The sequence below is a fragment of the Stenella coeruleoalba genome (assembly GCF_951394435.1).
Source record: "Stenella coeruleoalba genome assembly, chromosome: 4".
NCBI classification, from domain to species: domain Eukaryota; kingdom Metazoa; phylum Chordata; class Mammalia; order Artiodactyla; family Delphinidae; genus Stenella; species Stenella coeruleoalba.
The window spans coordinates 133,770,395-133,790,913 of record NC_137149.1 but is presented as its reverse complement, the minus strand read 5'-3'; the positions used below and the strand labels follow the sequence as shown (position 1 = coordinate 133,790,913).

The window sequence follows — 20,519 nt, the reverse complement described above, 5'->3', positions numbered from 1 at the left end:
GAAGGAGATAAGCCTCCATTGGTATTTGTATTTTGTGATTGAAGCATGGACAGAGAATCTGGATTTTCTTACACTAGCTAATTAATAAATGATACCATTTTTGCTTCTTAAGTTTGCTAAATTTGAAAAACTTCTTATGTTCCTGACAGTAAAATATGTAAGAGAAATGTGATTTGAAATGATACTATATGCCAAATATGTACTGAAAAAGATCTACCATCCTCAGTAAAACACTAATACTGACTTACTGTCACTAAGTTGTTGAGGGAGAAACTGATGGGTTTGTGCTGCTGTGTCTTCCTAACATTTGTTTCTGACAGGGTCCCATTTAACTGTGTAACTGCAGCTACCTGTAGGTCTTCTGTGGCCATATGCTTGATAGATGTTAACTGGCTTCTCAAATTAAACACTAACCCAATATGTCCTGAACGTGTCAAAAAATATGAGGCATGCAGATTGGACTTTTAATTAGTATAATGAATTGGAAATGAATTAATAAGAATTATATATTCTCTCATGGAGCTGATTTTCAGATAGCTGGGGGCTTTGAATGACACTCCGGGAGGCATGCCATCAACCACCACACAACCAGGGTTAATTGTGATTTTCCTGTAGGGAACTTTCACAGGGAAATCCATACCAGTGGCTTCACCAGATTTTCGACTAAAGAGGTCATTAACTTGTTCTCTTAGCTGTCTAGCTTTTTCAACTTTTGACAGTCTTTCAATATCATAGTCTGGAATTGTCACCTGAATGATGTTAAGATCTTCAACATCTGATGCAGTAGTATTAACATTGGGTGATGAATTTATTTTTCTTGGAGGGCTCTTAGAGGAGGAGGTGCTCTCCTTAATTGCTGTCTCAAACATTTCAGGCTTTTTAATGATGAACTTAATTTTGGCTTTGTTTCTGAGTATCTTCTCCAGCCTTGGAATGCCAAAAGTAGATGGTCATCAGAATGGCACACCCTCGGGTAAGCCTTCCACATGCTGAGTTCATTAAATTCACAGTCATTAGACCATTTCCAGGACTTGTGATTAATAACCAGTTGGTTGATCAGAGTGAGTCAGAAGGCCTGTAATCCAAGAATCAGCCGAGCCAAGCCAGTTGGAGGTTCCTGCAACAGAAGAAGTAAAGGAGACTGATAGAAGCTCTCAAATCAAGCAAGAACCAGACCCTACGTGATAGACCTCTTCCCTCCTAGGCTTAAAGTATCAGTGGGTGAGAAGAGCTTTTTGGACTGTTACTGCCCCAAGCTGTGTAATATACTTGTATAACAGAAATACCTTCTATACAAACCTTTTTTTCTACTTTTAAATAAAAATGTCTACTTTTTCAGCAGTTCTGTGAATTGAATTAAAGAGCAGAGTGACTGTAAAAAAAAAAAAGGATTATATATTCTCAACAGAAAAATGTAGTTTGATGTTTAAAGGAAAATGCTTTAAAGTAAGAAATAGATTGATTAAATTAACCTATTTTCAGTGTCTTTGCTGTGATTATGGATGTTTGAACCTGATATTAAAGGTATGGGCAGTAGCATACTGCTTTTTAGCTCTTGTAGTACTTGGTAGTCATGATGGTTGTTTCCTCTAGAAAGCTTTCTTACATAGTCTAAATGCTTTCACTTTTACCTCTTGTAATTCAGATTTCCTGAGTACCCACTTGGCATTGTAAAACAAAGGTTAAAGTTTCACCATTAGGTAGACTTCGGGATTTATAAATGTGACATTTTGAGAAATTAATGAATCATTATTTTTGCTAAAGGAAGCCTCTATATAAAATACATGTATTCTTGCTATTATGATTATTTGATTTTATTATGTTCAATTATTATTATTTTATTTTATTTATTTTTTTTTTGCGGTACACGGGCCTCTCACTGTTGTGGCCTCTCCCATTGCGGAGCACAGGCTCCGGACGCACAGGCTCAGTGGCCCAGCCGCTCCACGGCATGTGGGATCTTCCCGGACCGGGGCACGAACCCGTGTCCCCTGCATTGGCAGGCAGACTCTCAACCACTGTGCCACCAGGGAAGCCCCCAATTATTTATTTTTATATATGGTATAGGTGAGGATTTAATTTTATTATTTTCTAGACAATCAATTTTCCCAACACCATGTGTCATTTAATCTATTTAATCTATTCCTTATTGGTTGAGGATGTTCCTTTTATCATATAATAACTACTTAATTTAATATAATTGGGCCAGTCTTGGGGTTTTATTTTATTCCATTAATTTGTTTGTCTATTATTGTGTTGTAACCATGCTATTTTAATTATAGTAGCTTTATTGAGAAAGTTCCTCTTCATAAATCTGTTTCACAGTTTTTTTATTTTCATGGGTTTGTTATATCAGAGAAGTTGTGTAAATACTTTGTTGCATTCCTGGAGAATGCTGTTGAAATTGGGATAAGCTATAAATTAATTTGGAAAGAATTGAAAACTTCTTAATAGTTTGTTATTCTAAAAACATAAATTATATCTTCTTTTTATTCAAGTTTTCTTTCTTTATGTCTCATTAAGATTATGTAATTTGGTTCACATGCTTTCCATATATATCTTATTTAAAGCATTTTTTCTGTGTACTCTACATTATTTTGGTTGTTTTTGCAAATGGACTTTTTCCTATTATAACTTCCAGGCCATCTTGTTAGAGATCAGTTTGAAAGCTATATTGATTTTTATATCTTTTATTTGTATTCAGCTACCTTTCGAGCTCACTTATTAGTTAAAATAATTTTTTAGCTAGTTCTCTTGGGTTTTGCAGTCAGAACATAAAGTGTTATTTTTGTTTCCTCTTTCCCTTGTAACTATAGCTGACTTATTGAGTTGGCTTGAACGGCCAGCAAAATAGTAAATAACAATGGTATGAGTAGTATCTTATTTTAGTTTCTGATATTAGTGGCAAGCCCTTCTAATGCTTCACCATTCAATATAATACCTCTGGACTTAATATAAAAATCCTTTTTCATGTTAAGATAGTCTTAATTAAAGAATGATTTTCTTAAAAAAATCAAGAACAGGTACCTCTAAACCATAAATCTTTAGCCTACTCAGTATAAGAATAGTAAACATTTTTCTTTTTTATTATTTTGAAGTTTATTTATAATGAAATTATTTGCTGAGAGCGTTAATTCTAGAGGAAGATTTTCTTAAGTATGGAAAGTACAGTGTAGTTTTACAGTCTCAGATTCAATGTCATTTAGTAGAATAGTGAGGTTCAGTATGATTTATATCTTCCTTTGTGTATTCAGGGACAAACGTTTACCTATTGAGAATTAGTACCTAAAGAATAATTAAAATTAATAATGTTAATTATTTATTTTAGAATGAATGATTATTAAATGGTCTGATAAACATTTTAGGAAATTTCTCAATTTAGTAATTTACAGCCCCCAAAGGTTCAAAACTACAGTCAGTGGAGCATTAATTTTGCCACCAGATAATTGTTTGGTTACAATTACAAGGTCATATTATATCAGCCTTTGAATTATGTTTATAGCTATAAATTGAGATGTTCATTTTTTTGTTAGTTTGTATTACTCAGCCCTGACAGTGTGAACTTGATTGCTTATTATTTTTCTTACTTCATTTTAATATAGTTTTACATAGATATAAATTTAGTTCTACATGTAGTTTTATGCAGTGTAGTTTTACATAGATTCCTCTTAGACATTTGTAATGTTATATGAATTTTGGTATGTCAAGATTTAATGAAATATGAATATAAATTATTTTATAAAGTTAAAAATATTTTAATTACTTGGCATTAATAATCATTTTTTAAATTTCTAACATTTAGCTTAGAGGAAGAAAAAGAAACACTAGCCAGAAAAATAGGTAATTGAAATAAATTTTTCTCCTTTTGGAGGTTTGATTTTACATGAATCTTAATCAATGTAAACCTATAGTTTATCTATTATGTTAAAACTGGAAGAGATGCCATACCATGGGAATATATTTTATACCAAGTAAATAAACAAAAGCAAAGTTATTTCACTTTTCACTGTTACTCATTCATTACCTACTGCAATTTTCAGTTTTTGAGTTATGAATGTATATTAATATTAATGACCAACTGCAAATATTGTTGAAATAGGAAAAATAGTAGTAACATTAAAGGCAAAATAGAGAGTAAAAGGTTAACTCTTTGCCTGAAATATTGAGAGTAAGGGAAGAATAGCCAGAAAGTGGAAAAGGTTCCACTTTTTAGAAGCATATTAAAAAAGAGTTGAAGAAATGTATGCTAAGTCAGCTATACATCTCTTTAACTGGATGTAAGATACTATATTATTTTTATTTGCTGTACAGTAAGATCTTGATGAAGAATACTAAGGCCAAAAGTATTATATACCATATTCTTAACTGTGTGTGGTTCATGGTCATTTTACTGTCTTATAACAAATCACAACATAAATCTTAGCAGTATTTTTTTGGATCTGTATCCTAAGGCAAAAGAAATAAAAATAAACAAATGGGACCTAATTTACCTTAAAAGCTTTTACACAGCAAAGGAAGCCATCAACGAAACGAAAAGACAACCTACTGAATGGGAGAAAATATTTGCAAAGATATGACTGATAAGGGGTTAATATCCAAAATATATAAACAACCCAGTTATCCCAGTTGGGATAACTGCTAGTTATACATACAACTCAATATCAAAACAACCAAGAACCCAGTTTAAAAACAAGCAGAAGACCTGAATAGACATTTTTCCAAAGAAGATATACAGCTAGCCAAAACGTACATGAAAAAATGCTTAGCATCACTAATCAGAGAACTAAAATCAAAACCACAATGAGATATCACCTCACACCTGTCAAAATGGCTATCATCAAAACGTCTACAAATAGCAAATGTTAGCTAGGATGTGGAGAAAAGGGAACCCTAGTACACTGTTGGTGGAATTGTAAATTCGTGTAGCTACTATGGAAAACAGTATGGAGGTTCCTCAAAGAACTAAAAATAGAACTACCATATTATCCAGCAGTTCCACTGCTGGGTATATATCTGAAGAAAACACTGGATCATTGGGATACATGCACCCCAGTGTTCATAGCAGCATTATCTACAGTAGCCAAGATATGGAGGCAGTCTAAGTGCCCATCATCAGATGAATGAATAAAGAAGATGTGGTGTATGTATACACACACTAGAGTATTCTCAGCTATAAAAAAGAATGAAATCCTGCCATTGCAACAACATGGATGGACCTAGAGAGCGTTATGTTTAGTGAAATAGGTCAGACATAGAAAGACAAATACTCTGTTATCACTTATATGTGGAATCTAAGAAATAAAACGAATGAATGTAACAAAACAGAAACAGACTCACAGATACAGAGAACAAATTAGTGATTACCTGTGGGGAGAGGGAAGCGCGGGGGATGACAAGATAGGAGTATGGGATTAAGAGACACAAATTACTATTTATAAAATAAGCAACAAGAATATATTGTATAGCACAGGGAAATGTAGCCATTGTTTTGTACTAACTTTAAATGGATTATAATCTATAAAAATATTGAACCATTATGTTGTCACCTAAAACTAATATAATATTATAAATCAATTATTTCAAAAATAAAGAAAAAAATTAACAAATAAGTAAAAATAAACACAACCTCTTTCCTCAAAAATCATCAATAACTGAGAAAGTGTGAACGTTTCATGTGCTTAGTAAGATAGAGTTTAGGTATAATATTCTAGGTGGTATTCATACAGTGGACTGTATAATGTAGAGAATCTTTATACTCTAATTTTTTTTTACTAGAATTTAGTAGCATTCAGTGCCTTCTGTTGTCAGATGCCTTCACTTGGAAATTTTGGCTGTTTTATTACCAGTTAAAAAACAAACAATGCATTGTGTAATTTCTTGAAATTTCAGAAAGCCAACACATTTAGATAGAGTCAAAGTCACTTTTCTTTTCTGACTCTAGTTATACAGAGTTGGAGCAGTAGTACAGTATACTATGTGAGATTTCATGACCCTGCACGTGAATTACTCTGCTGGCAGCATTCCTCTTGCTCCAGGGCACGTGGCGGAAAGAGTTCAGGGTGGTCAGTCTTTTGTTCTATTCAAACATTCAGCTGATAGAATGAGGTCTACCCACATTGTAGAAGCCAATCTGCTTTGCTTAAAATGTACAGATTTAAATGTTAATCTTATCCAAAAACTCCCTTGCAAAAACCTCCAGAATAATGTTTGGCCAAATTCCTGGGTACCATGGCTCAATCAAGTTGTCATATAAAAGTAACCATCACAAGTGGACTCTATATTCTACTGACATATCAAAATGAATTGTGTGGCATAATAGTTAAATGTGTTGGGATAACTGCTAGTGAGGAATGATGCCCTTAACATTAGAGCTTTCCACAAGCAAGTCTAGTTGATTTGACTAAGGTTGATTTTATGACCTGCTTTTTAGTATTTGTTGTGATAAACCCCAAACTGAGACTCCAAAAGGCAGAGTAGTGGGTTTTTTTTAAGAGACATCTGGGTTTTAGCACACAGTGTTCTCTGAGGTGAGTTCACTTAGATGCTGGTAATTTTCTCTGCCCATATTTAAGCGTTACGCGTCTTTTCTCCTCCTTGTACTAAAGGAGCAAACAGAATGTTTTCATTTTGCTCATAATAACTTACTTATGGATTGATCACCTTTTCTTTCTGATGTGTGCATGTGGGAGGGATAAGATAAAAACAAAGTAGTTTCTAAAATGATGTCTGAAGTTTCAAGAACATTTTTGCATATGTTTGCTTTTGAAAAAATGTAATCTGAGACCTGATTAGCTTAATGCAAAGTGAAAAGTTTAGTCTCTGCATAAGCTAGCGATTGGTAATGCTACCAAAAAGACTTCCATTCTTGATGAGAAAATTCTTAAAATATAAGACAGTCTCCTTATAAGCTCAATCTTCTTTTCTGTTAAAAGTAATTACAACTTCTACAACATTAATAAATGTAACTCAGTTGCTCCATCTTTAGTATTCTGTAGGAGAGCTTATGCATCCCTCTAGTTGAACTTATTTCGGTGTATATTAATTATGTGTGTATGCCTTTTTTTATTCAGTTATAAACTCCTTAAGCACAGGGCAGTTCTATTCAACTAGCATTAATTGGGTACCACCATGCATTAGTTGGTACCTTGCCCTGGAGCGATTGGATAGACAAGTAACAGATAAGTTTTAATACAGTATAACACATTATATAATAGAGCTGATTACAAAGTGTTCAGAGAACTGGGTTCAATTCATAGTTGTAAGAGTCTTTCAGAGTGTCACAGAGGGACTGCCATTTCACCTAGATTCTGATGGATAAATGGGTGTTTCATAGGTGGATTCTCTTATCCTTCTCCTTTTACCTACCTTTTCTTCAAACCTCAGATAATATCAGCCATCTACCTTTTCCACTTCTCAATTCTGGCAGCCTCCAGCTGCTGGTAAAAAAATCACCCAGTGGTACAGAATGTTGCTATTACAAATTTAGGGTCTCTAGCTTCAGATAGTAGTGCTTTTTATGTGTTCCTTCTTTGTGGAATAAATTTTTCTCCTTTTTCTGCTTAGAACATGCTTTATTGGGCTTCAGAACTCAGTTTAAATGTTACCTTGTTTATGGAAATTTCTGTGATCTTCATGGAACTGTGACTGCTTCCCATTATACATTGTATGTAACCTCCATGGTGTTATCAGTCACAGTGAATTGTGGTAATTTATTTACCTCTCTCTTTCTCTTACTAGACAGCTCACTGAGGATATGATTTGTATCCTTTAGCTTATATTCCCAATGTGGTAGGGACTCAGTAAAAAGACATCTTCTGTGGATAATCTCATCTACTCCAAGTCTTCAGCTACCAAATAGGTTCTAACAGCTTGGAAACAATTACAACATTGTGTGTGAATATTGGGGAAGAGGGGTGAATTTGATAAGCAGGATCAGGGAATGCTGGATTTTGAAAATACAGTGTACTTTACCCAGGTAATGTGAGGGCACAAGGATTATGGGAAGAACATCCCAAGCAATGGAGGCAACATATACAATGTCACAGTGGTGGGGAAGAAACCTAGTTCAATCAGAAACTGAAACTGGAAAGGGAGTAGGGGTCAAATTATGAAAGGACTTTTATGCCATACGTCTTAGTCCGCGTGGGCTGCTATAACAAAATAGCCTGGACTAGGTGGTATTCCTCACACTTCTGGTGGCTGGGAAGTCCAAGACCAAGGCACCAGCAGATTCTGGTGAGGGCCTGCTCTCCGATTCATAGACCGCTGTCTTTTCACTGGAACCTCACATGGTGGAAGAAGCATGGCATCTCTCTGGGGTCTATTTTTGTAAGGTCATTAATCCCTACATGAAGACTGCCCTGTGACCTACAGATGCCAATCTCTTTAGCTTTGTTTACTTCATATTTTTCCCCAAGGTGTTTCACAGGATGGAGATAGATCTTTTACTAAAAATATTCCTTCACTGTGTTTTACTATGTCCTCGTTCTCTTAGTATGAAGTGAGGAAATCCACGTTTACCGTAGGGACCACGTTTTCAGTAATTACTGTGAACTTAGAGTTGAACGATTCTAGTTATATACTCTGCTTTTACCACAATCATTAGCACGGTTCCTCCGGGTATTTCTCAGCAAATATCTTTCTTTTATTTTTTAACCAACTCAGTTTTTAGCAACTGACCTAGTTGGTGGTAAGTTTAAGGAAAATAGTCAGACTAGCAGATCTCCCTGCTCATTCTAGTGATTTCCAAATACATAACTTCTCCAACTCCCACAGCTTACATTATCCCTGGAATTGAAATGACTGCAAAACTGTCAAAATCATTTATTGTAATTTTATAAATGACTCTCACAACTTAATCTTTTAGTAAGACCTCTTTCTGATGGTGAGTCATTGTGCAAATGGGTCTTTGTTCTGCCCTGTTTCTTTTCATGACTATATCCAGCCTTTTCTTTCCTGTACTTCATGTTCCTTTTATTTGCTTAAAATCTTTATTGCGGGAAAAAGATTCTCATCAGTGAAAGAAAAAGCATTTTATAACAACCCCCCATATACTTCCATTTTCTTTTAGAAACATTAATTTCTCATTTATCAGGCCCTTTAATCTTATACCCAGTATAGTCCTCTTCCGTGTTTTAAATATATTTTAAACCTGTTTCACTTTCTCTGTACACAGTTCCCTTTCTCTCCTTCAATCACTGAGTCAATTTATCTATCTCAAAATACTGTGCATCCCTTTCTTACCCAGTTGTCTTAGTTTAGTTCTTACTTCTGAAAAATATGTTAAATAAAAATATTTGTCACGTAATAACTTGGTGAATCTGGTCAAGGTATTGTTAGCACTATATATCTTCTAAATTAACAGTTGTGTTAGGAAGAGCACTGGACTAGGAATCAGAAAAATTGGTTTCTTATTGCTTTTCCAATACAATCATATAGCTTTATTTGTAGTATGAAGAAAACATAACCTATCATGCCTGTGTCACATGCCTGTTTTAAAAAATGAGTTTTTATGGTAGTCAGGTATCTTTAAAAGTTTAAATGGCTCTCAGTCAGGTGCCTTTAAATGAGGACACTATGCCTCTGTGTAGGAATTAGCTATAGTGGTGGTGTGGGTGTGGCATTTCAGAGAGGGAACAAATGCAGTAAGAAAGTATGAAATAAAATGATTAATTTAGATTTCTGTAAGCAATTTAGTGTGGCTAGAATGTAGGATATCAATGGAGGAGTATCAGGAGATATGGTTGGGAAATATAAATGTCATGGATGTGCTTGAATGTTTAATTAAAACTTATAGACGATCATTTAAAGATTTAAAGTAGGAGAGTGACATAAAATTTGTATTTCCAGAAGCTTATTCTGCTGTCAATGTAGATGACAGTTGCAGGGGAGGCTGGAGTTAGGGAGACTCTTGAGGAGGCTGTTGCATTTAATAAAGGTCAGAATTGAGAACTGGAAGTAGCACGAATGTAACAAGGAAAGGATAGATGCACAAGATGCTAGTCAGATGGAATCTACAGAACTTACAGTACTTTCTGATTAACATGGGCGGTAGCAAGGCATTTACTAAAAGAAAAATTTATAATCATTCTAGGGCTTCTGGCTTAGATGGGTTCCCTGCCATTAACTGCAATAGAGACTAAAATGAAAGGAAAGGAAGAGAGTAAATTGGACTTTGGAAATGATAAATTTGAGGTATTTATTGTATATCCAAGCGCACATGCTTTGTTTTCCTTTGGATAAAGGGAGAGAGGATTTGGGGCTCGTCTGTGTGGTAGGAAATGAAACCTTGGATTTGGATCAGATCTCCCAGGCACAGGGCCAGATCTCTTGTTACACCCTATTCTAAAAATCTACCCCTTGAGAAATAAATAGTTCCCCAGAGACAACGGTACACACACAGCCCTGGAGTCATATTCCTTGTCCTTGCAGTCAATCCCAAATCTGAGTCTTCTCTTCACAGTCAGTCACGAGGATCCTTGGACATATAATATAAGTAAAAATAGCAATTCTTTATTGTTCTCATAACTAGAAGTAAATAATCCAAGTACATTTTTAATCTAATGGAGTCACAGTAATAACAGTCATTATTTTTGTTTTTCTAATTTGGAGTTTACTGTAAATTGGCTATCAAATGCTCTTCATTAGTTTCTCCTCATAAAGCCTATATGCCAACATAACATCATAAATTCAGCTTATAGCAGCATACCTGAAAACCTGCTCCTGATATTTAACTGTAAAGCCAATCATTTTAATGTATTTACTTGGCAGCTTTGTTGGGAACTTTAGCATTTTTCGAGCCATATCTTAAATTCCCATTCCTATTCCACCCATTCTCTGTCTTCTCCTGGGTTATTGGTCTTGAGAAATTCTATGAGTTGTGCTTCAACTTCTCCTCTCCCTATAGCATTGTAGCACAGCTTCTTGATTTACTCTTCTTTCAAGTTTCTCTGACCCAATTGCCCAGTTTTCTTTTTCTTTCTGTCCCTGGCAGTTTCATAACGAAGCTGCTCCTTGCCACCAGGGGGTCAGGTGGGGTGTGGACATAGGACTGCAGAGACAGAATGAGTGCAGAACTGCAAGGGCTACTCTAATGGATATGACTCCTGCCGTAGCTCCACAGATATTATTTTAGAGTAGCAACTGCCCTTCATGTATGGGTCCTTCAAAATTCAAGGACTGCCAGCTGCCTATAATTTGTAGGCATACTCAAACGCTTTTATGACTGCACCTAAATGTGAAGGGGGAGAAAGAAGTGGAATTGATTCCTGCAATTATTTAAAATGGGTATAGTTCCAATGTCAGTAGTAGTATGGCTAAAGATAATGAAAAGTCTGCCTTTTTTTTTTTTAGGACTCCTGATCACAACACATGATCTCTTTTTACAAGCAGTCATTCATTTAGACCTGCAAACACCACCACTGACGCCTTCTTAATGCTCTCTTAAAATCATTTCAGCGGTGCTCATAGATATCTGTGAACATGTTTAGTTCACAGATACACATTGTGAGATGCAGTAGAATGCCAGTGTAGAAAGCATATATGAAATGAGGCTGAAACTTTGTAATTGTTTATTGGATAGTGGCATTTTAATGATAAGCAGTATTTGGCCCTTTATGTTTTCATGACAAACGAAAGAAGATAATTCCCAGCTGTTTAAGTTCTAAACCTATATATAAATCCACATGCTAGCAAGTAAATAGAATTCCTTTTCGATTTTTCTAAATTGTAAATCAGATTTATGTGAAAAACCAGATTATATTTTCCCTTTTATTTCTCTGACAATAGTATTAAAAAAATACTATTCCCAAATCTTGATTCATCTTATTATAATTGTTTTCCCAGTTCCCTGGATTGTAATCCATGGAAACTCATCAGAGTGCAAGAGTCTTGTATTGCTTTGTTTTCTTTTTTTCCCTGTGCCCCTGACATTCAGCTCTGATGTTAAGCCATTTTTTTAGTTATAGTTAAAGTGAGACGTGCCTGGGTGATTTGCAGTTAACTGCTCGCCTCCACACACACAAATGCCTCAGCTTCACATCTAATCATGATTCATCCCTCATGCCAGATTCTTGCTGTCATCCTAGCACCAGCAGATGGTGGGACAAGACCCCTGGGGCAGTCAACCCCAGTGTCCTACCGTTGTAGCAGTGGTCAGAAAAGGAAGAATTTTACCATGGCAAACAGTTCAGTTCTTTTGACTTCTTGCTAGAAAGAATAATAATGATAATAATAATTAACAGAAACTTGGTGTCAGATTTTCAGGTGGTACCTTAAAAATGTATTTTTTAATCCAAGAAACAAAGTAAAAGTGAAAAGCCACATTGTATTTTATAAATGCGCTTGCTGAAAGGACAGCTCCTGTGTTTATGTTCTGTCATGTGTACTTTACATTTGTAATAATCTGAATTGTGAGAAACCAGTGAGTAGCAGCGTACAGAAAGACAAATTTCATTTACTTATGCTTAAGTAAGTTTTCTGTTCTAAAAAATAACACCAGTGGTTGCCAGGTGATACACATGTTGAATTGTTAGTGTAGTAGAATCTGAATTTGCTCTTCATGCTCTATGATTATTGGTGACTTTAGACAAGGTTACTTTATCTTTCTGGGCTTCTGTTTCTTCACCTAATAAAAAGCACTGTTTTAAAGTATCTCCAAAATATCCTTTTTTATTACAGTACATAAAATGTAAGAAAACCAAAATAGTATTAGCTGTATTAAAGTGTACTAGGCTTATGGAAAAGGAAATGCATGGATGGAGTTTCAACGTTGACTAATTTTGATTACTTGATCTTTTGTACTAATGTCATATATAAACATGCACATATACCCAAGTAACTGCAGTAATTGCAAAGAAATGTTTTTAAGATAACAAATCCATGGAACTTTTACAATTTTCAATTTTCACAAATTTATAAATAATTTTCCGTATAATTTTCTATTGCTTCAGCCATTCAACAATTCCAGCGTCTTCTGATAATGTTAAGAGTGTTATACCTCTTTAACCCAGAATCCTGGCTAGTCCTGGGTTACACAGAACATTGCTTTTTAACTTTTTGACCAGAATCTACGATTAGTGGTACATTTTACATTCAGTAAGCACACACATACAGTTACATGTGCATGTGTTTCACTCAGTGTTTTACCTTACTGTCCGCAAAAGAATTTTTTTCTATTCTTTTGTTGTTGTTGTGGATATTGTTGATTCTATTTCTCTTTTTAAGAAATTGCTGGTCCTTGCTCACTAGATTGATTTCAGGGTTCTTAATGGATTGGGACCCACAGTTTGAAAAACACTGAGCTAAACAATCAGCGCTTACTATATGAAGAGATTGTGTTTTGTTGCGGTACGCGGGCCTCTCACTGTTGTGGCTTCTCCCGTTGCGGAGCACAGGCTCCGGACGCGCAGGCTCAGCGGCCATGGCTCACGGGCCCAGCCACTCCGCGGCATGTGGGATCTTCCCAGACTGGGGCACGAACCCACGTCCCCTGCATCAGCAGGCGGACTCTCAACCACTGCGCCACCAGGGAAGCCCTAATCAGCGCTTACTATAAAGAAATAGATAATTTTTTGTAGACTTTCTCAAATTATTAAAAATGATTCCCTACTCTCTGTTGATCAGAGCAGCTGCCATTTACTTAGCAAGAAATCTTTAGAGTTCTCTTGTTTGTTTGTATAACCAAAGGATGTAAAGGATATAGAGGAGCTACACATGGAAATAAATTTAAATAGAATGTCTTAATGAGCCTTAGAGCTCCCTGTTTTTAAACAATGCCATTCCTCTTCGTTGTTAAGAGCCAAAGAGTGATTTTAAATTTTGTTTCCTTGAGCTTGTCTTTATTTCCATCATCATTCCAGGTGTTCCTGTTTTTTATTTTAATAGGTCATGCTTTTTACATGAAGCAGCTTGATTTCATACAAAGGCTCTTTATTTGTATTTTAACAAAGATGGAAAGAAAAGGAAAGAAGTAGGTCTTCTTGAATTTCTATATCACCATATAGAGTTCTAAATACCAGGGCTTATTGCTGTTGACTATTTCCCTTTCTCATTAGTGGTGGTTTGAATAAGTTGTGTGAGAAACATAGTAATCATATGGAACTGAATAGTCTCTTCTATCACTGCATATAAAATGATATGAGATGAGTTTTTAGCATATTTAGTTGCCACTTACTTTTTTTAATTGCTGTAGCATTATAGGTAATCATAGAATTCACATGTATTAATAACACACTGTTAGAGAATTCAGAAGGGAAGTAGAAAGTAAAGCATTCCTACTCTGAATAGACAGTGTTGGAAATAACATTGAGAAGTAAATTTGGTATGCAAATGGTATATTCAGAAAGGATTCCTTTATAATCTGTAGATTTAGAAAAGATTGTATTAGAAAGTGTTTTGCATAGATAAAAACTGAACGTAAAAGCAGCTTGTGGAACTGAAGGTAATTTTATATAAATATACACATTTTGATATATAATGAACTGTTTCTATTATGGATGGTGAAAATTCTTAAAGAAAGAATTTATTGTAGATGAAGTTGTCAGTGTTAGTGTTGAAGATGTTCACTGAAGCTCTTTGTATGTATCTCTTTCAGATATGGAAACAAGTGAAAAAATCCAAGGAAGTGGAATACTTCAACTGTTTGCAAGTCTGTTGGTTCCACAGTCTTCCTGCACAGCCAAAGTAGCTAACATCATAGCAGAAATAGCCAAAAATGGTGAGGTTTTCCTCAAGAACTTTTCTGCTGGGAACATCTTCAGTTTTACACCCTACCTGTCAGTATGTTTTATTAATTTATGTTTTAATTTTGTAGATTAGACCTTTTTACTTTCTTTCTATTTTTTTTCTTTGACTTTTTTCACGTAATGAAATGTTGTTTAAAATGACTATCATTATAGTCATTCTATTCGTACGTTTCCCATTTGCTATTCCATTCCTTCAGAGTAGAATTAAAGAACAGCACTGCTAGTCCTGTACCTGTATCATTTATTGCTTTGGTTACAGGATTCTTGAGCTGCCACTGAGTCATTCGTCTTCATTGTCACAGGAGAGCTTACCCTTTTTCAGTGTATACGTTGGCTTGTGTTATATCCAGATAAACTCACTGTTTTTTTCTTTTTAGTCTGACCTACTGACGTTGGCACTTGACTGCAACAGTGTAGTCGGAATACATACTGGTTTCTGAATTCATCTTCATGAGAAACATTTATTTCTTAGGTTTCCATGTAATGATAGCAAAGCATAGATTATAAAATAGCCGTCCCATTATATATGGTTTATATCCAGTGAGAGGGGATTCTTTGGAAGAATTATTTTGTAGCAGAAATATTTGTGTATGATTTTAGTTTAGTCAATTTGAGAAAAACACTGACTTCTTAAAGCAGTTTTTAAGCAAAAGGGGAGGCCATGCTAAATGTAATACCATTAGTATGCCTCAGTTTGTCAAAGTTTGATATTATTTTTAGTTCTTTTATTTTAGTAAGTTGCATATATTATACTTTAAAAAAAGAAACTTTAAAATTCTGGCTTCAGTTTTACACAGTTTTATACATTGTGGAGTCACTGTGGCAGGTGGCATTGTAAAGTATGTTTTTAGCCCAGTAAAACAACTTGTTCATATGTGTGTTACCAGAAAGAATTGCCATGAAATTTTTTCATTTGTTTAGAGGTGCTCAAAATATCTTTCCAAATTCCAATATTGGTAAATCATTTTTTGGTTGTTAATGAAAACTGACCATCTATTGTTTGGATGTACATCTAAGCTATTGTAATTTATAATCATTATGCTGTGCTCTGGAGTTGAGCTGGTCATAAATGTTCAGAGATTCCTAGTGGTCTGGAGTATTTAGTGTACTTCAAGAAGATTTGAACTGCTCTGAATAGATAGGGATCACCTTGGGACAACAAAGAACTCCTGAAGCAGATCTAGTTTGAAAATGAAACCCCTTCAGATATTGTTTGTTAACTTAGAGCAACCACTATCTAAATCTTCTTAGATGCAAAGCAGCTTGATTTTTAAGATCAAGTAATTTATTTTTAACTTCATTAGAAACACAGTATAGTTTCCAGAAATCAATTTTTATCTTAAAACTTTTTTTCTTAAGAATGAGCACACACACATAACATAGATTGAGAAATTTTGAATAGATTTTTTTTTTGAAATGGCTTGCCATTCCTATATGATCTTATTACTTAATAGTATCAATCCTTATAATACTTGGTCACAGTTGCATGATAACTCTGCTGCTAGAGGTTGCTTCTAGTTACACTCTAGTAGATGACAACTATGTTTTAAAGACATAATTTATAGCATTTATACTTTTAATCAGAGGCTTGTTAAGGGCATGCCACTAATCCCTACTGGTTAAAATAAATGGGATCCATTTAAATGGTTGTTTACTGCTTAATCGTCACATTGTTTCTTTTTTAAGTGACTGGCTGAGAAAGTGGATTAGAGTCTTTCTTTTTAAATAAATATCTTCAGAAATGCAACATGACCCAACAGAGATATTAACTAGCCTTATATTTCTTCTGGTTAGAAACTTGACAATGAAAGAAGATTGTGTGAACCGGAGAAAAAAAGAAATTGGAAGTTGATCTGTTCATCGTCACTCTGCTGTGCACGTTATATAATAATAGAAGAGAAGTGTTAGCATATACTTGTTAGATTTGGATTAATTATAAAATATAATTATGGTTAAATTTGTACATACAAAAGGAACTCTCTAAAAATTAGCGTACCTGACTATGTGCTGATGTTCAAAATCCAGAGTATTAGTAAGAAGTTCCAGGGGCAAGTTTAACGTGGGAGCATAGCTATGACCATAAATTGCAGTAAAAGATTTTGATATCTTTTAAATAAAGTGTTCCCCTATATAACAGATTTAAGATGGATTTGAGGCAAAGGAAAAATAAGTAAAAGAGGAAGTATCTGAATATTTCTTCCTCTTTAGAATTGTACTCTGAGTGTCTAATAATAACAACAACAACAACAAATTTCTGAAACGAGGTACTGTTATGTGTCTACAGTGCTGATAACTGAAGTTGAAAATGTGTGAAAGCAAACAAAACCTTTACATCTTATTCCCCTCCTCCAACTCCTCCCCCCTCCCCCCTCCACCTTCCTCCTCTTATAACATCCAGGTATAAGAAGATAGTGATAAATTAGGTATAATGAAAGTTAATGAAAAATTCTTTTGGTTTATGGTAGAGACTATCAGCAAAGAAAAATATGACCCCACTCATTTTTGTGTACTTATTTCATGAAGTATTTAGTAGGGTTGTAATGATACTTTTAGACAGAAATGTACTCTTCAGATAGTAAGCCATCTTAAACATTTTCATATTAGACATTTATTTTATTAAGGGAGGTTTTTTATGTAATTGAGAATCTTTATATCTTTAATTAAATATGTTCTTCTTTTCAGAATTTATGCGAATTCCATGTGTGGATGCAGGATTAATTTCACCACTGGTGCAGCTGCTAAATAGCAAAGACCAGGAAGTGCTGCTTCAAACTGGCAGGGCTCTAGGAAACATATGTTACGATAGCCGTAAGTGTTGAAATAGCAATGGTACACTTATAAACTTTTGTTTAAGAATTACGATTTTCATAATAATTCTGCTTTTAGTGTTAGCACTGTCTTTTCTAGGCTAAGACATTAATGTGAGCCAGTATGACTTAGCTCTGCTTATGTAGCTGAATCGATGGAAATTCGGGCCATAGTATTCTTTTATCTAAGACTTATCTGAAATGAATTCTTTTTCTCATATCACAAATGATATTTTCAGAGGAAAATAAGTCATTTTCTAAGAATTGGAGCTTCTAATTTTAGGAAAAAAATATATCTTTTCAATTAGGTTTTATTGAAGTACCATCTCTGCATGAGAATACTTCTGAACACATTTTTTAGTTTCTAAGTCTGTCCAAATACATTTTTAATTACCTGCAATTCAGTAAAGCCATTCATAAAAACCATTATCTTCTCAAGAGCTAGATTGGCCTATTGCATCTTGCATTGATTCCATTCCTATTTGTCATAACGTCATTGTCATCCTCACCACTTTATATAATATACTGTTCTACTAGGCAAAGAGAAAGCAAGAACTTGGGTATGGGTATAGATATTGCAAAATTTTTACATTTTCTACTTTTCCTTCCCACGTATATGCAAACAAAATACAGAAAAAAATCTTGAGTATATTCAGTTTAATTAGGCTTATCCTGATTTTCCTTAGATTTCTGAGACAAAAACACATTTTTTAACATTCACCTTTAAAGTCTCCTAAGAATTTAGTTCTATTTATACAACTAGGATAACTTTTATTGTTTATTTTCCCCATTGAGTTTACGTACAAAAATCATAGATAGCTCTTTTATAATACACAGTGTTTCAAAAAGTGATTTGTGCATATAAGCCAGACAAAATAAAGTCATAAACATATTTATTTATAATAAAAGAAAGAAGCAGAAAAAAAGATTGAAACTACAGCTTTCAGTTATAACTTCTCTGTAGCAGTGGTGGTAAGACTAGCCTCATTTATTCTTTCCTTTTTCTGGAATATTATATATTATATCTGAGGACACGGGATGTCTTTTAATGTGAATTTTAATTGGAGAATTTCAGTCCCTAATGCTGCTTATAAATTTACCTATCTGTGCCTTCATTCCAATTCTTACTATCCTAGGGTATTAGCTTTGTTTATAAAATCCTAGTGCTCTATGTTTATAACTTGCATTTTCATATTTAGGATTTTTATTAAACACTGTAGCTTCTAACGTTAGCTTTCAAGAATGAATGTGTATTTTATATGATTAATTTTAACAGTGTATATTTAATAGACCCCTGCAGAGTAATAGGCAAAGATTGATGGCAAGTATTTGGAGAATATAATCATTACTCTTTTTATTCTTATCTTCTGTGTTTATTACTAGAATTTAAGGCTATCAAAAGTATTCTTTAATCTTTGTTCAGTTTAGATATTCTTGAATTATGCATTGTTTGAACATCATAGGAATTATCTGTTTTGAGTACTTTTGTCCTAGAGTTTCACTTAATATTGGCACAATGGAAGAAATACCCATAGTGATCTATTGTCTCATCTTGCTATGATTTTTATGGGCACAGAGTAATTTTATTTCCTGTATACGCTAAAGAACCTTGAAGTTAGTGTAATAAATGTCTAGTTAATAAGTATCATTTTGATGAAACTGAAGTCCATTATTGTGCTGTTTATCATATCCATTTACTCTGTTCTTATGAGGTATACAGTATAAAGTCTGTGGATATGCTTTAGGCTATGAAGTTAATTTTTTGTTTCATTTATTTGTGAATATTTATAACCACTTTATTCTCATTCAATTCAATGAAAATTATAGTTAAATAGAAAATTAAGCATACTGAATACAGACTTTTTATACATTTAAACCTTGTTTAAGGAAAATGAAGTTAGTAATCTTAAAAATGAATAAATATAAGAAGTGATTTATTACTGTAAATCATGTGGTAAAAATGTATTCATTGTGCCATGCTGTCTTAAGCATATAATTTCCATAATACTGTATGCTTTCTTATCCTTTTATTTGAAATTAAATCTATGTCAGTTTATGAGTGATTTCTCCAGAATAGTTGTAGGAAGAGTACAGCACCTTTATTTTAATTACAAGAATGATATCAAAGTCTATAAATGTGATGCTGTGTGGTTGATTTTTTAATTTACTTGAAATGCAGTGACATATTATGACAAGCAGGAGTTTGAAAGAACCCAGAAATTAGATTTCTCTCTTTAAAAAGTATTGAATAACTTCTATTTTAATTAATTAATTAACCTTCTTCCCTCTTAAGAATGTAATGCTTCATTCCTAAACGGAGAATAGAAAACTACAAATGACAGCCTTGTACATACAAGGAATCTTCTTCTTACAGATAACATGTGTTTTAAAATTCACGTTTGTATTTTATCAAACTTACCCATAGGACTAATCAGTTTATTCTTGTTTTATAAATGTATTCCAAATGAATAATTTTTTAGAGTGGGTTTATTCAGAATTTTATTGGGCTTACAACAGATAGTAAAGTCAACGTATACATAAAGTAGCATGGGAATTCAGTATTAGAGATAAATATGTGAGAAATTTGTGCATATTTTATAGATTTTTATTTTGATACTTAAAACGTAAGGCAATTTGCCAGCATATGTCAGTTAACAGTTCTTTTTGAAAGGAGAGCTCTAACTGTAGAAAGAATTACACTTACCACGAAATTCATGGAAATCTTTTGAAAAAAGTAGGTCAGATTTCAGATTTCCCAGCTTTGACAGTGCCCATTTTATGGAACTCTTCCTAATGGAAGGAAACGGTCTTATATATCCTAACATCAGGTAATAGACTGATATAACTGCTAAATGGGACAGGATGAGGCTTTGTTGCTGATGAACTTTTTGAATCCCACCCAGTCTCTCTCTTGCATATAGAGATGAAAGCATCAGCGAGTGGGAACAGTTTTCATTTAAAATGCCTG

At 34.0% G+C, this 20,519-nt stretch overlaps 1 protein-coding gene across 7 annotated transcripts in view; it reads left to right on the top strand.

Annotated features, from left to right (window-relative positions):
* The window catches only part of RAP1GDS1 (Rap1 GTPase-GDP dissociation stimulator 1), a 155,926-nt gene that overhangs the window by 41,460 nt on the left and 93,947 nt on the right, over positions 1 to 20,519 (top strand). For 6 of the 7 annotated variants that reach the window (XR_013827936.1, XM_079919282.1, XM_079919285.1 and 3 more), the window contains exons 3-4: positions 14,594 to 14,716; positions 17,427 to 17,552. Coding sequence is in view for 6 of the 7 variants with exons in the window: in XM_079919282.1 (XP_079775408.1) it covers positions 14,594 to 14,716; positions 17,427 to 17,552 (249 nt within the window). In the remaining variant the exon portion in view is untranslated. Of the gene's footprint in view, positions 1 to 14,593; positions 14,775 to 17,426; positions 17,553 to 20,519 lie in introns of those variants that run through there. The other variant, XM_079919286.1, reaches the window with a different exon arrangement.